Source organism: Astyanax mexicanus, chromosome 18 (assembly GCF_023375975.1).
Source record: "Astyanax mexicanus isolate ESR-SI-001 chromosome 18, AstMex3_surface, whole genome shotgun sequence".
Classification (NCBI taxonomy): Eukaryota; Metazoa; Chordata; class Actinopteri; order Characiformes; family Acestrorhamphidae; genus Astyanax; species Astyanax mexicanus.
In genome coordinates, this window is record NC_064425.1 from 43,593,310 (window position 1) to 43,608,739 (window position 15,430).

A 15,430-nucleotide genomic window follows, 5' to 3' on the forward strand; every position below is an offset into this window, starting at 1 on the left:
AAATGGTGCCAATACACATAAGATTCATGGTTATCCACCTCAGAGAGTCCGATTCTATTGGCAGCACTTCTTTTAAAGGGATGCAACATAAAGTAGATGAATGTAGCATTTATTATTCGGACAGTGAAAACAGCACTATACCAAAGGCTAAACATGATCTTTGAGTAATGTGTGCCGCTCTGATCTACTTATACAACCGGCTTGCCTTCTGCTTGCTCATCTACACACCAGATCAATAGGGGACCAGAAAAAAAAAGAAGCTGCGCTTACAAAAGCACCAGAGTAATCCTCCACTCGCCATGCTAACGACTGCAGCATTATAGCCGCTAAAAGAGAAAAATCACAGGCCACGCTTTAGCGCATGAATGAGGGCCAAAGAGAAATAACCCACGCTTCGGTTCTGTATTTACACTGATTATACAAAGCTGTGAGTAAATTACATAACGCAAGGAAATTACACAAGGCGGACAAAATGCATTGCAGGGGTGTTCTGTGTGTGTGTGTATGCGTGTAATCTCCAATACATACACAGCAATACATCCAAACAGGTCCCATTGTTCTTTTTAATGACCTCCCCTGAGTTTATCAGTCACTACCTGTGTTAGATCTGGCGTAAAAAAACTGCAGCGATTTGAAGGTGGTTCATCCACAGCTAAAGATTTAACTACTCCCATGAACTCCATTACCCAGAATACATAAGAAAAAAACTACACTTACAAAAGCACCAGAGTAATCCACCTCTTAAGTTTCTAATGATTGCAGCATTATAGCCGATAAAAGAGAAAGCTAAATACATCATAATGAGGGCCACAGTAAAATAAGTCATGTTCTTATTCTGAATTTAGACTGATGACACAAAGTCATGAGAAAATTACATAATGAAAGAAAATTGCACAAGTAGTGGTATTCTCTATGTGTAATCTGGAAAATAAAGCCAAGCAATAAAGCCACTATACACCCATCACGATTTTTTCCCTCTGACAGTAGGCTTTAACTGAATGAATGAATGACGGAAAATACTTTTAACATACAGTAAATATTCAACAAATTCATATTCATATTCTAATTACAGACCTTTACACGGTTAGAATTCAGCTTTATTGCGATTAGCAGCTGTGAGGATCACGTTCACTGCCCTATGTTTTATGAAATATGCTCTCATGAGTTTATCAGTCACCACCTGTGTTAGTGTGTGGGCATTAGTAAGTGCAATTTACCAGTATTATAAATATATATTTTCCTAAAATTGTAAGAAAATGACATGAGGAAAGAAATTTGCACAAGTCTAATCTACTTTGCGTGTCACCTAAGCAATAAAGCCACTGTACACCCATCACAATTTTCTTTCCTCTGACAGTAGGCTATATAACGGACTGAATGACAGAAAATACTTTTAGCATACCGTAAATATTCAAAAAAATCATATTCATACTCTAATTTTAAACCTTTAACCAGTTAGAATTCAGCTTCATTGAGATTACCAGCTGTAAAGATAGTCAGGTGTTTTTACTTCCCAATGTTTAATTCACTCTATCAGTCACTACCTGTGTTAGATGTTGACGTTGTTAACTTCAGTTCTCCAATATTATATATATTTTCCTAAAGTGGTTTAACCAAAGCTGAGAGCCAGAGTAAAATAAACCATACTCTTATTGCGATTTTAAACTAATTCGTGAGAAAATGACATGATGAAAGAAAATCTACTCTCTTCATTCTCCCCCTCTAACAATAGGTTTTATAACTGACTGCAGAATGACTGAAGGTACTTTTAACATACAGTACTCTATAAATGTGCAACAAATTCATATTTATACTCTAATTATAGACCTTTACGCTGATATAATTCAGCTTCATTGCTATTATCAGCTTTAAAGACAGTCAAGTGGTTTCACTGCCCAATATTTTAGTTAGGGTTGCAGGAAAAAATCATGAACATGTTTGAATCATGTTTCTAATATTAAACGAATCAGAATCAATTCTCATTTTCAAAAAATAGATTTTTTTTTGCGGCTGCAGCTACTGTCGCGCGGAGCTTTTTAACTGTCCCGCGGAGCATAGACTGTCTCGCTGAGCTTTTAAACTGTCTCATGGAGCTCAGCTACTGTACCTCGGATCTCTTTAACTGCCCTGCGGAGCTCAGCTACTGTCTTGCGGAGCTCCTTAACAGTTAAAGAGCTCCGCAAGACAGTAGCTGAGCTCTGCAGGACAGTAGATGAGCTCTGTGAGACTGTTAAAAAGCTCTTCATGACAATAGCTAAGCTCCACGTATAGTCAAGTGTTTTTTTTTTTTTTTAACTGCCCAATATTTCATTCACTCTATCAGTCACTGCCTGTGTTAGAAGTTGACATCAGCAACGTCAATATAGTTCGTCAGTATTATATACAGTAGCCAAAATGAAGTAACCCACGCTCTGAATCAGGATTTATACTGATGACACAAAGCTGTGGGAAAATTACACGATGCAAGGAAATTACACGAGGCTAACGTGTATTGCAGGGGTATTCTCCGCGTGCGTAATCTGGATGATAAAGCCAAGCAGGCCCCACTCTACTGTACATCCAGCATAGTTTCTTCCCTCTGACAGTAATCCTGCTAATGCTCTTACCACGCTGGAATTATTCCACAATAACAGGAGGAGCTTTATGGCTAATAAACTTAGCCAACCAGTACTGCTGGTTTTTAAAGCGCCACACCCATAGCATTAATATCAATACTAATAATAATATTAATAATAATAACAATAATAACGCTAAATACCCTAATCCTCTTAGACTCCAACATCCCAGCGACTTCTTCCTCTAAAGCTCGCACCTTCATAACGACGACTGGAAGTGAGGATTTGCACCTGATCCTGATTATGCACAAGTGGAGATCCTGCTAACACTGCAAGGTGAAAGCCTCAGAGAAAGCCTGGCGTTATCAGCCTTCCCTCTCTCTCTCTCTCTCTCTCTCTCTCTCTCTCTTTCTCTCCATCAGCTGACACTGCAGCTCATCCCGCTCCCCACTCACCTAAAAACCCAAATGTCAAAGATAAGCTGTTTCCAGATTAAAACGTATCAGTAAAGCTCCACTCGAATTCTCAAAAAAAAAAAAAAAGCGAATTTTCCCACGTGCTACAGAAGTGTTCAGCGGGTTTTAGCATTCAAAAGAGTAAATATTCAGATCTATTTGTTGTTGTTTCCTAATATTTGTATCTTGTTTGCTATGATCTGTTTTTTTTTCTCTTCCCCTCTCCTTTTTCTCTTGTGGTTTACAAATTGATCAGTTATTTTTATTGTTATTATTATCATTAATTCTCTTTTTTCTATGTATAATTTTTTTTTCTTATTCCCATTTTCTCCACTATCCCCCACTTCTTATCTTTTTTATTATATATATATATATATATATATATTATTATTATTATTATTATTATTATTATTATTTATTTTATTTTTTTCTATGATATATTTTTTTTGTTTTCTTCTCACAATGCCCACAGTACCAAAAAAACTATTAGTGTATAAACACTAATAAACAATAAAGTTAAATTGGTCCTCCGAAGAGGGGGGGGTGGCGGGCAAAAAAAAAAAGAGCAATTTATAGTGAAGGGATGCTCACTATTCCTCTCTATCTTTAAATATTTTTTTTCCTGTGAAATACAGAATTCACACTATATGGGAAAACATATTGGAATACCACTTTATTCATTATTTCTGAAACATTTTTTTCTTTGTTTGTGAGAACAGTTTTTTGTAACAAGCTTCCCTGAGTTTATCAGTCACCACATGTGTTAGCTAGTTTGGCATCAGCAAATGCAGCTTAGCATTATTACTTTATATACGTTTTAGGGATGCATGAATTTAAGCTATATTACTATGTATAAATATCAATATTTCATTACTTGCTAAAGTATTTATTGTATGTTAGCAATGCTAAATGTGCTGCTACAATTGGCCAACACTAGTCATGCTACTTTAAAATTCCTCGATTTAAGCTAATTTCTATTTATTTGTATTAGTTTTTAAGTTAGAAACTTAGGTACCACTTTAACATAACACCACCTCTATAAAGGGTTTACAAATGGTTTACAATTAGTTTATAAATGGTTAATAATTAGGTTGTAAATGCCTTAAAAATCATTAATAATCAGTTATAACACATACATAGAAAGGGCAACAGTGACCTGTTGTTTGCCAAATAGTGAACTATATTACACAGCCATCTATATTGTTGTTATTTTTACGTATGTGTTATAACTGATTATTAATGATTTTTAAGGCTTTTACAACCTTATTAGTAACCATTAATAAACTAATTGTAAACCATTTATAAACCCTTTATAAAGGTAGTCTTATTTTAAAGTGGTACCAAAAGTTATTTCTAGTTTCTCGGACAGTTAAAAATGTGTATAACCCAGTCTTTGTTTCGGTATTTATATATAACTAAAACAAAGCTGTGGGAAAATTACACACTGGAAGATAATTACAGTTTATTCTGCTTTTGTTAAAGTAAATATCCACAAATTGAGCAGAAAGGACTTTATACTAGACTATAAACAATGCTGTACGATGTTAGCTCGTAGCAGTTAGCAGCTGTGAGAATAAAGAGTTTTAACTAATCTAGAATTCCAATTAGTATTTAGACTATCTGATATGATAGTGCTTTATTAAGAGATCCCCTTAATATATCAGTCACTACAAGTGTTAGCTGGTTGGCATCAGTTACTGTGATTAAGACTGCTCGCAGACAGGGGCTCATTTTGTGTTATGTTTAAGTCCTGACCACTAGAGGGCAGTGATGTACTTATTTTTTATGCGATAAATGCCTGGTGTTCTGATTGGATGAAAAGTTAACTTCATAAATATGAACGTTTTTTTTTTTTGACAGCTTTGCCACTATGACAGCTTGTTTTTTTTTTTTTTTTGCAATTTTAAACAATTTAAACAATCGGAAAATATTGCCTTGCTTACAGTATGTCAATATATTAGGATACATATTGAATAGTAATTTCTGCATCGTGATAATATACTTCTTTACTATGATCACCAGCATTTTACTGTATTTTTACAGGATCAAATTAACTGACAGATTAATGGTATTGTTGTTGCTGTTTACAATGACAATTTACGAAATTTAAGAAATATAAAATATATATGAAAAAGTGTCAGGAGCTTTAGGCACACAAATCCAGATATTTTTGAAAACAGAGGTTTTTGTCTCTGTTTTGTCCCTCTGTCCACATGAAAACGGCACTGAAATTTTGGTCACTGAGACAAACAGAGACAAAAACGTAACAAAATGTTAAACTTTTAAATTATCCGCATTCATGTGGACGGCGCCTTAGTGAGCTGAGGATGTTGGTGGATGACCACCAACCTACATCATCATTTTCCCAACTACTTAACTCATTCCATCCATCCAAATATACTGGATGGAGCTCCATCTTTCTAGAGAACACAGTTTTTACACTATTTCACAGCTCAATACTGGGTGGCTTTATACCCCTCTATATTTCAATAGATTCCTGATTATCTGCTATAGGGAGTCCTTTTCTATTGGCAGTACCTCTCTAGAGGAACAGCTAAAGCTAAAGTGTATGTGTGTGTGTGTGTGTGCATTTGCAGATCTTGGTAAGCAATGGATGCAACTTAAGGTAGTTATATAGATTACTGAGTACATTGTGCAATATATAGTACTGCATTTCTGCTACATGATGTAGTCCAGTCCAGTTCCCCTGCACTATGTGCAGCAATATGATTGAATTTCTAATATTTTATCTGCATGAATCTCATCCTGACTCCAGCATGGCGATCTGCTGCCTGCATCCTGCTCGAACAGCTTTCTTGGCTTCAGAGGGCTTCAGTGACGGAGAGTCAGAAATCATGCCAGATAATAAAATCGCCTGTAAACTGGTGTAAATGCTGGTTATTGATGAGTCATTCTCCACTGCAGGTACAGTCTGCACCGTCTGCACGGCGCAGCTGTACCCACAGGCCCGTACCGTACAAGTAACAGCAGGGCTTTATCAAACCTGCAGAACAGCCATCATACCAGAAGATCATAGATCCAGAACTTTAACCTTTCAACAACTGCAGATAGTCTTCCAGACGGGATCTGTTCAGAGAGTGCTCCTGCAGTGCAGGGGTGGGTTCTGTAATACAGCTGCATATCTAAACATACAGCTCTGAAAAAAAAAAAAAACATATAATAATAATAATAATAAGAGATCACTTAAAAATGATGAGTTTCTTTGATTTTACCAAATTAAAAACCTCTGGAATATAATCAAGAGGAAGATGGATGATCACAAGCCCACAAGCTTGGTTTTAATTTTTGCACCAGGAGTAAAGCAGCATAAAGTTATCCAAAAGCAGTGTGTAAGACTGGTGGAGGAGAAACAAGGGTTATTACACAAAATATTGATTTCTGAACCATTAAACCTCTTGAACTTGTTTTCTTTGCATTATTTGAGGTCTAAAAGCTCTGCATCTTTTTTTTTTTTTTTGCAAATAAACGTTTTAAATTACAATATTTCTATTTGGAATTTGGGAGAAATGTTGTCTGTAGTTTATAGAATAAAACAACAATGTTCATTTTACTCAAAGATAAACCTATAAATAGCAAAATCAGAGAAACTGATTCAGAAACTGAAGTGCTCTCTTAATTTTTGTTCCAGAGCTGTATACTGTGTAGTAATTATTGTTTTAGTATTAGATATATATATATCTTTACAGGCTGCATTATGCATATGAATCAATCAGAAAGGCTATTTAATACATTGTAGTATTAGCGCTATGCAGTAGCATTGATTATCCCAATTACGTAGATTACAGGGGGCTGGATTCCTACTAGTTCAAAGAACTCTGGACTCTAAAATCAGGGGGAAGACCCTTCTCTTATAAAGCCTCCCGACTCTGGAATAACCTTCCATATAATGTTCAGGACTCAAATACAGTCTCAAGGCTCAATACTTATCGACTTGCACGGCTCAAAACGCACAAAAGGCATGAACTAATTCATACTCTAACCAAACTACAACATGGGCAAGACCAAAGAAAGAGCTTTCTAAGGATGTCAGAGACAAGATCATAGATCTTCACAAGGCTGGAATGGACTACACAATATCCATAAGTAAAACACTGGATGTGCAAACTAGTAAGAAAACGGAAGAAATATGCAGAATATCACTTCGTAGGGAATCCTTCATCATGAGGAAGGTAAGAGATCAGCCTAAAACTACACGGGGGGAACTTGTTAATGATCTCAAGGTTGCTGGGACCACAGGCACCAAGAAAACCATTGGTAACACATTACGCCGTAATGGATTAAAATCCTGCAGGGCCCGAAAGGCACATCTGAAGTTTACCAGTGAACAAATGCTGACTATGACCCAAAGAATATATAAAAATAAAATACAATAAATGATATATTTTTGTTTTAGATGGAACAAAACAGAATTCAAGCAATGTACAATCGAACATAATCGTAATTATACTGTAATTACAACGTGATACTGCATTTACAAGACCCAGCCTTCAGCCACACACTCCTGTCCTCTTTATACACACACTCTACACACACACACACACACACACACTACACACACACACACGTCCCTTCAGGTCAGATTAGAGCTTCAGACATACGGAGACCAGCCACCAGAGGCCAAGCCTGATGCCATCTCCCAGCGGGACGCAGGATAGAATCTGCTGCCTGTTCATTCTTGTTTTTCTCATTCCGTCTCTCTCTTTATCTCTCTCTATCTCTCTTTCTATCTCTCTCTTTATCTATCTCTCTCTCTCTGACATCTCCTCACGGCCTCGAAGTCACTCGAGGACAGAGCTGTGGGGTTTATAAAATAATATCATCTTATATATATATGTGTGTGTACCCTTGGTATCTGTCCAGAAGGAAGAATACACAGATATAAAAAACATTTACTGTGCATTAAATACATATGTCCTATGTGGTTTGTGGTGATGGTTGATGCTACAGTATGTCCAATATGGTATATTATATACCATACATACAGTGCCCTCTGAAAGTATTGGAACAGTGAGGCCAATCCAATTATTTCTGCTGTAGACTGAAAACCTTGAATTTGACATTAAATATGGATGATTATGAGACAAAATATTCACATTTCAGCTTTTATTTCCAGGTATTTACATCTGGATCTGATACACAGTTCAGAAGATCTGAACTTTCTCTCTGAAACCACCCATTTTTCTAGTCAGAGAGAAGATGGAAAACCAGAACAACTGTGTAGAATGTCCTGAAGAAGAAAGTCGTCACTGGTGTACTAAGTAACAGGTGATGAACAGCTAAACCAAGGGGGAAACCACAGCAGTTAATGAAACAGAAACATTATGAGTTCTGCAAAGAAAACCCCTAAAACAACTCTTAATGACATCAGCAACAACCTCCAGAGGGCAGGAGTGAAGGAATCTACTTTTTTTTACAATCTACTGTTTACAGAAGACTTTAAGAACTAAAGTACAGAAGCTTCACCAGAAGATTAAAACCACTATTAACGAGGTGAATAGGAAGACCAGACTGGAATTTACCAAGAACTGCAGAGACTAAAGCCTGTGGACTGATTATGGACTGACAAGACAAAGTTTCTGAAGCACTAAGGCTAGGTGCAGCAGCATTAGCATTAGCCGCTAACCTCAGTGCTAGGTCTTTCGCCGTTCAGAGGTGAATATTTTGGACTGTAGTCTGTGTGTTTGCCATGTTAAAACAAGCTATGTAGGACGAACCGCTAGCTGATAGCGCCCTGGGTTACCCGAACACTCAGGGTTCCTCAGTGTAGGACTGCGGTTGGCGGCTAATGCTAATGCTAATGCTGCTGCACCCAGCCTTAGTGCTGAAGAAACTTCACTTAAAACTCATTTTTAGACAAAGTATTGGAAATCCAAGCTATTTACAGTAGTAAAAGGATGACTTTGTATGTCCCAATGTCTCTCTCCCTGTCTACATGTCTCTGTATGTCCCTATGTCTCTCTCCCTACCCATCTCCCTCTCTAAATATATCTGTATCTCTCTGTCTGTAAATGTCTCTGTATGTCCCTATGTCTCTCTCCCTTTGCAAATGTATCTCTCTCTCTCTCTCTCTAAATGTCTCTGTATGTCCCTATGTCTCTCTCTCTTTACCCATCTCCCTCTCTAAACTCAGGGTTCCTCAGTTTAGCACTGCGGTTAGCAGCTAATGCTAATGCTATTGCTGCTGCACCCAGCCTTAGTGCTGGAGAAACTTCACTGAAAACTCATTTTTAGACAAAATATTGGAAATCCAAGCTATTTACAGTAATAAAAGGATGAGCTTTGCTCCCCAAATAAACAGTTTTCAGGAGAAAAAAACATCCAGCACTCGTTTGACTTTGAAAGTAATTTGTTCTTTTAAAAAATTACAGTTTTGTTGATTTAGGCGCATCCCTCAGCTTCCTTATTAGAAGAGAAACATGGCGACACCATTGCTCACTTCAATGCAGGCATCCTAAATAGTGTTGCTTAAATTGTGCCTTATAGCCTGGTGTAATTTGTAGTCTGAAAAATATGATAGTTTTCTATTAAAGCATGTAAATTTAGTTTTTCCCTTTAAAAACACATTGATGTGACCATATTCAAACTGAATTATTAGTGTTCGGTGATGCAAATACTTGAATTCACCACAAAATTCATGTAAATCCACCAGAAACATCTTATTTTCAGCATTTTATCAATTATTAAGCTGCTTTTTTTACATATCAAAGCCTTTAAAGAGCAAAATTATTGTGTAACCTCTAAAATCTGAATATTTTACAGCATCACGCCATAATTCCACCTCTATTATCAGGTCCCCCCTGTTTTGCTTCATCATTCTGGCCTCTGCATTGTAGAAAACCCAATGTAGCCACACTCAGCCTGTGTGTGTGTGTGTGTGTGTGTGTATGTGTGTGTGGAAGAAGAAGAAACCTGGCCCTCTGGGTGCTACAGGCTTTGTCAGCATCGCTGCAGAGCATCCATCGTTGGTGCAATAACAAACGCCACAGTCATCGCTCCACACACACTGCAAACCGCACACACACACACACACACACACACACACACACACACACACTCCAGCATGCAGTAAAGAGGAGAGCTGAAACCTCAGCCCACGCTTTTTACGTGGCGAGGACGAGGGATTACTGTGGGACACGGACACACTGCGTGTTTTTTTAAAGAGCTGCAGCTCCAGCGCACACACACACACACACACACACACACACACACAAAGGCCATAAACCTGCCCTACAGGCCACAGTGCAGATCAGCACCAACACACACACCACAAACACACACACACACACACACTGCGTACACAAACACACACCAGCCATCATATAAAACACATACAGCTCTGATCTCCAATTATAAAACATCTCTGCTTAATTCATAATAAAAATATACTAATTTTATTCTGCAGAAACCAGACCATAATGCCCCGCCCTATAAAATTCATTAGATTGTCTCTATCTATCTTTTTTAATGTCTCTGTATGTCCTTATGTCTCTCTCTCTCTCTCTCTCTCTCTCTCTATCAGACTGTCTCTCTCTCTCTCTGTCTGTCTCTTTCTTAATGTCTGGGTATGTTTCTATGCCTCTCTCCCTACCTGTCTCTCTCTCTTTCTTAATGTCTCTATGTATATATATATACACACATATATACCCTCTATATAGTATGTCCATATTTGTCTCTTTATCTCGCTTCTGCTCTTTGTATGTATATATTATAGATCTTTAAATGTCTCTCGTTCTCTCTTATAGATGCATGTCCATATACCCCCCCAATGTCTCTGTATGTCCCTGTCTCTCTCGATAAATAACTCTATATGTCCAATATAGAGTTATGGGTCTCTCTCCCTACGTCCCTCTATCTAAATATCACTGTATGTCAATCTCTCTCTCTCTCCCATCTTTCTCTAAATGTCTCTATAGCTCTCTCTGTCTCTATCTCTCCAAATGTCTCTGTATGTCCCTGTCTCTCTCTCTTCCCCTCTCTCTTTCTAAATGTCGCTGTATCTCTTTATCTTCCTCTCTTTAAATGTCACTGTATGCCAATCTCTCTCTCTCTTTCATTTCTTTTTAAATTACTCTGTATGTCCCTAGGTCTCTATGTGTCACGTCTCTCCCTACCCCTCTCCCTGTCTAAATATATCTGTATCTCTCTGTCTGTAAATGTCTCTGTATGTCCCTATGTCTCTCTTCCTACCCCCTCCCTCTCCATATGTATCTATACCTCTCTCCGTAAATGTCTCTGTGTGTCCCCATGTCTCTCTCCCTTTGTAAATGTCTCTCTCTCTCTCTCTCTCTCTCTCTCTCTCTTTCTGTAAATGTCACTGTATGTCCCTATATCTCTCTCTGTCTCCCCAAATGTATCTCTCTCTCTCTCTCTATAAATGCATGTGTATGTCCATATGTCTCTCTCCCTCCCCCATTACCTCTAAATGTCTCTCTCTCTCTCTCTATATATATATATATATATATATATATATATACCTGTGAAGGCCTAATTATATTTCTCTCTCATTGTCTCTCTCTAGATTGTCTTTCTTTTTTTCCCACTCTATTAATCTCTCATCCTTCTCTTTTTCCATCGCTCTATCTCTCTCTCTCTTTATTTTTCACTGCCTCTCTAATCATGTCCATCCTCTCACTGCCCTCACTGGACACAATGATGGTGTTTACCCTTTTTCCAATCCATCACACACACACACACACACACACACACACACACACACACACACACGCACACACACGCAGATTTTCCATCCTCCTCGGACTGCAGCTGCTGATTAAACCCCCTGCAGCCCCTCATTTACTGAAGATCCACCCTGTTATCTTACCTCAGCATCTCTCCACGCGCAGCAGGACAGTAGAGTCAGTAATATGAAGGCGTCTTTATGTCCCATCCTGTCTGTCTGTCTGTCTGTCTGTCTGTCTCTTCCTCCTGATCTTCCTCCTGTTCTCTCTGGTGTTTAGTGGAGTGCTGGAGCTGAAGCTGAAGCTGTGCTGGAGGATCTGCTGCGCATTAATCTGAGCTGCTGCTGCTGCTGCTGCTTCGTGTCTGTCTGCTCGGTGCCTGCCTCCAAGCTCTCTCTCTCTCTCTCTCTCTCTCTCTCTCTCTCTCTCTCTCTCCCTCTCTCTCTCTCTCTCTCTCTCTCTCTCTCGCTCAGCACGCCTCGTTCCTTTTCTTTTCCCACCCGTTTTCAGTCAGGCCACACCCTCCAGCTCAATTCTTCTCCCATCATTGTCAGTTTCTGAATCAGTTTCTCTGATTTTGCTATTTATAGGTTTATGTTTGAGTAAAATGAATATTGTTGTTTTATTCTATAAACTACAGACAGCATTTCTCCCAAATTCCAAATAAATATATTGAATGAGAAATGGCTAAAATAACAAAAACAAATGCAGAGCTTTCAGACCTCAAATATTGCAAAGAAAACAACCCTGATTTTTAATCACAGTTTTTTTCATGCATCTTGGCATCATGTTCTCCTCCACCAGTCTTACACACTGCTTTTGGATACCTTTATGCTGCTTTACTTCAGTTTGGTTTGATGGCTTGTGATCATCCATCTTCCTTTTTTTTCCCCAGAGCTGTACATATATATGTATATGTATGATATGTTCCTGATTTCTTATTCTTAAATAAATTAAATGTTTTAAAATTGAAGTTCTATCCTATATTGAGAAGAAACTTAATATATGTTATATAATATCAGCATGAGTTGTTTTAAAATGTGCAACCAATAAAAACATTGCAAACATATACATTCACTGATCAGCTTGCATAGTAAGATTGTTGTTGCTGGTTACTGTGTGTCAATCTGGCAACCCATCTATGGATGGAAAATAATATTTACTAATTAAAAACATATGGAACTATTTAGTTAACAAAAAGTGTTAAACAAACCAGAATATGTTTTATATTTTACATTCTTCAAAGTAGCACCTGGAATTTCAGGCTTTCAGTTAACAGCTGTGCTGAACTCATCAAGAGTTAATTACTTGAATTTCTTGTCTCTTAATAAAGTGTTTGAGAGCATCAGTTAAAGTAAAGTAGTGAAGAGGTAGAGTTACAGGTATACAGTGAATAGTGAATATTTGAGTAATGTTCGAATCCAGATTATGAGAAGCAAGAACTACTCAACTAAATAAAGAAAAGTAAAAAATGACTTTAAGAAATGAAGGTCAGTCAATCCGAAACATTTTAAGAACTTTAAAAGTGCAGTCACTGCAAAGACTATAAAAAATGTTATGATGAAACTGGCTCTTATCAGGACCGCCTCAGGAAAGGAAGAGCAAGAGCTTCCTCTGTTGTACAGGATAAGTTCATCAGAGTTACCAGAGTATTTTAGTTTGTTTAACAGTAATTTTAAGTTACTACATAATTCCTTATGTGTTCCTTCATAATCTAGATCACCTCATTATTCAAAACACTAAATGACTGTGTGAATTTTAATACAAAGGAAATGTTTAAAACATCATTATTATTACTCTATGAAGTTCCAGCCAATCACAGTGCAGGCCGCGGCACACTGCAAGCCAATCACAGCGCAGGCGGGTGGGCCTTGTCGGAATACGGGTAGGGAATGCACAGCGCCTGCGCAGAGAGGTGCAGAGCCATGTATTACCTCAGTGCGCCACCCAGTGGACAATAAGGTGTATAACACAAAACAGTCAGGGTACTGATCATCGTTTAAACAGAGCAGCATTATATACTGTATAAAACACTGAACTGAACTCTGTAATACAAACCATATTCAAACAGCACTGACCTGACCTCACTCAAAACACACTGCAAGAGTCATTCATTAATCACACTCATTTATTAATCACACTCATTTATTAATCACACTCATTTATTAATCACAATTATTCATTATTCTAGGATTACCAGTCAGGATTAATAAACAACTTTTACTGTATTATCCCAAAGTACGATAATTATTTTTAGATTATTATATTTATATAAAATTTGAGAATTTAACTTATATATTAACTAATGATAATAATGATAATGAGGATGATGAAGAAGAAGATGATGATGATGATGACTATTGTATGATTATAATATAATCATATAATATTATATAACTATTATTATATTATATGATTTTATTTAATTACATTTTTTGAGAATTTAACTTTTAAATTACTATAGGGATGATGATGATGAAGATGATGATGGTGATGATGATGATACGAGTAATGATGATGAGGATGATGATAATAAGACTAATGATGATGATAATGAGGATGATGAAGATGATGATAAGAATAATGATGATAATGATGAAGATGGTGATAAGAGTAATGAAGATGATGATGATGATGATGATGATGATGATGATGATAAGAGTAATGATGATGATGATGATGATGATGATGATGATGATGATGATGATGATGATAAGAGTAATGGAGATGATGATGATGATGATGATGATGATGATGATGATAAGAGTAATGATGATGATGATGATGATGATGATGATAAGAGTAATGATGATGATGATGATGATGATGATAAGAGTAATGATGATGATGATGATGATGATGATGATAAGAGTAATGATGATGATGATGATGATAATAAGAGTAATGATGATGATGAGGATGATGATGATGATGATGAAGATAATGATGGTGATGATGATGATGATGAAGATGATGATAAGAGTAATGAAGATGATGATGATGATGATGATAAGAGTAATGAAGATGATGATGATGATGATGATGATGAAGATGATGATAAGAGTAATGAAGATGATGATGATGAAGATGATGATAAGAGTAATGAAGATGATGATGATGATGATGATGATGATGATAAGAGTAATGATGATGATGATGATGATGATGATGATGATAATAAGAGTAATGATGATGATGATGATGATGATGATGATAATAAGAGTAATGATGATGATGATGATGATGATGATGATGATGATAAGAGTAATGATGATGATGATGATGATGATGATGATGATAATAAGAGTAATGATGATGATGATGATGATGATGATGATGATAATAAGAGTAATGAAGATGATGATGATGATGATGGTTGTGCAGCAGGGCTCAGTGTAAATCTGTACTGCAGTTTAGTGCGGATTAGTAATGCTGGCTGTGAGACACTAGGGGGCAGTACAGGCAGGTAAAAATGTGGGTCAACTAAAGATGGAATTATGATATAATTTTATATAATACTGTAATCTGATATTCATTTATTCATTTATGAGAAAGGACTCTCCTGCTGACGTAATCTGGGCCTGGTAGACCCAGTATAACCCAGTAAAACCCAGAACCTGTAATAAACTGCTGTTTCTGTACAGGTCCTATTTCTGATTATACTGTATTTCTGCTAAATCATACAAAACATGATCAAACAAATGAGATGATCTTCTATTCT

General features: G+C 37.0%; 1 protein-coding gene across 2 annotated transcripts in view; it reads right to left on the minus strand.

The window, feature by feature from the left end:
- The window catches only part of aplp1 (amyloid beta (A4) precursor-like protein 1), a 102,993-nt gene extending 90,894 nt beyond the window's left edge, over positions 1-12,099 (minus strand). Inside the window, exon 1 of one of the 2 annotated variants that reach the window (XM_007232534.4) lies at positions 11,853-12,099. In XM_007232534.4, coding sequence (XP_007232596.2) covers positions 11,853-11,918 — 66 coding nt within the window. In that variant the 5' untranslated portion in view covers positions 11,919-12,099. The remainder of the gene's footprint in view (positions 1-11,852) is intronic. The other variant, XM_007232533.4, reaches the window with a different exon arrangement.
- Between the last annotated feature and the right edge of the window lie 3,331 nt (positions 12,100-15,430).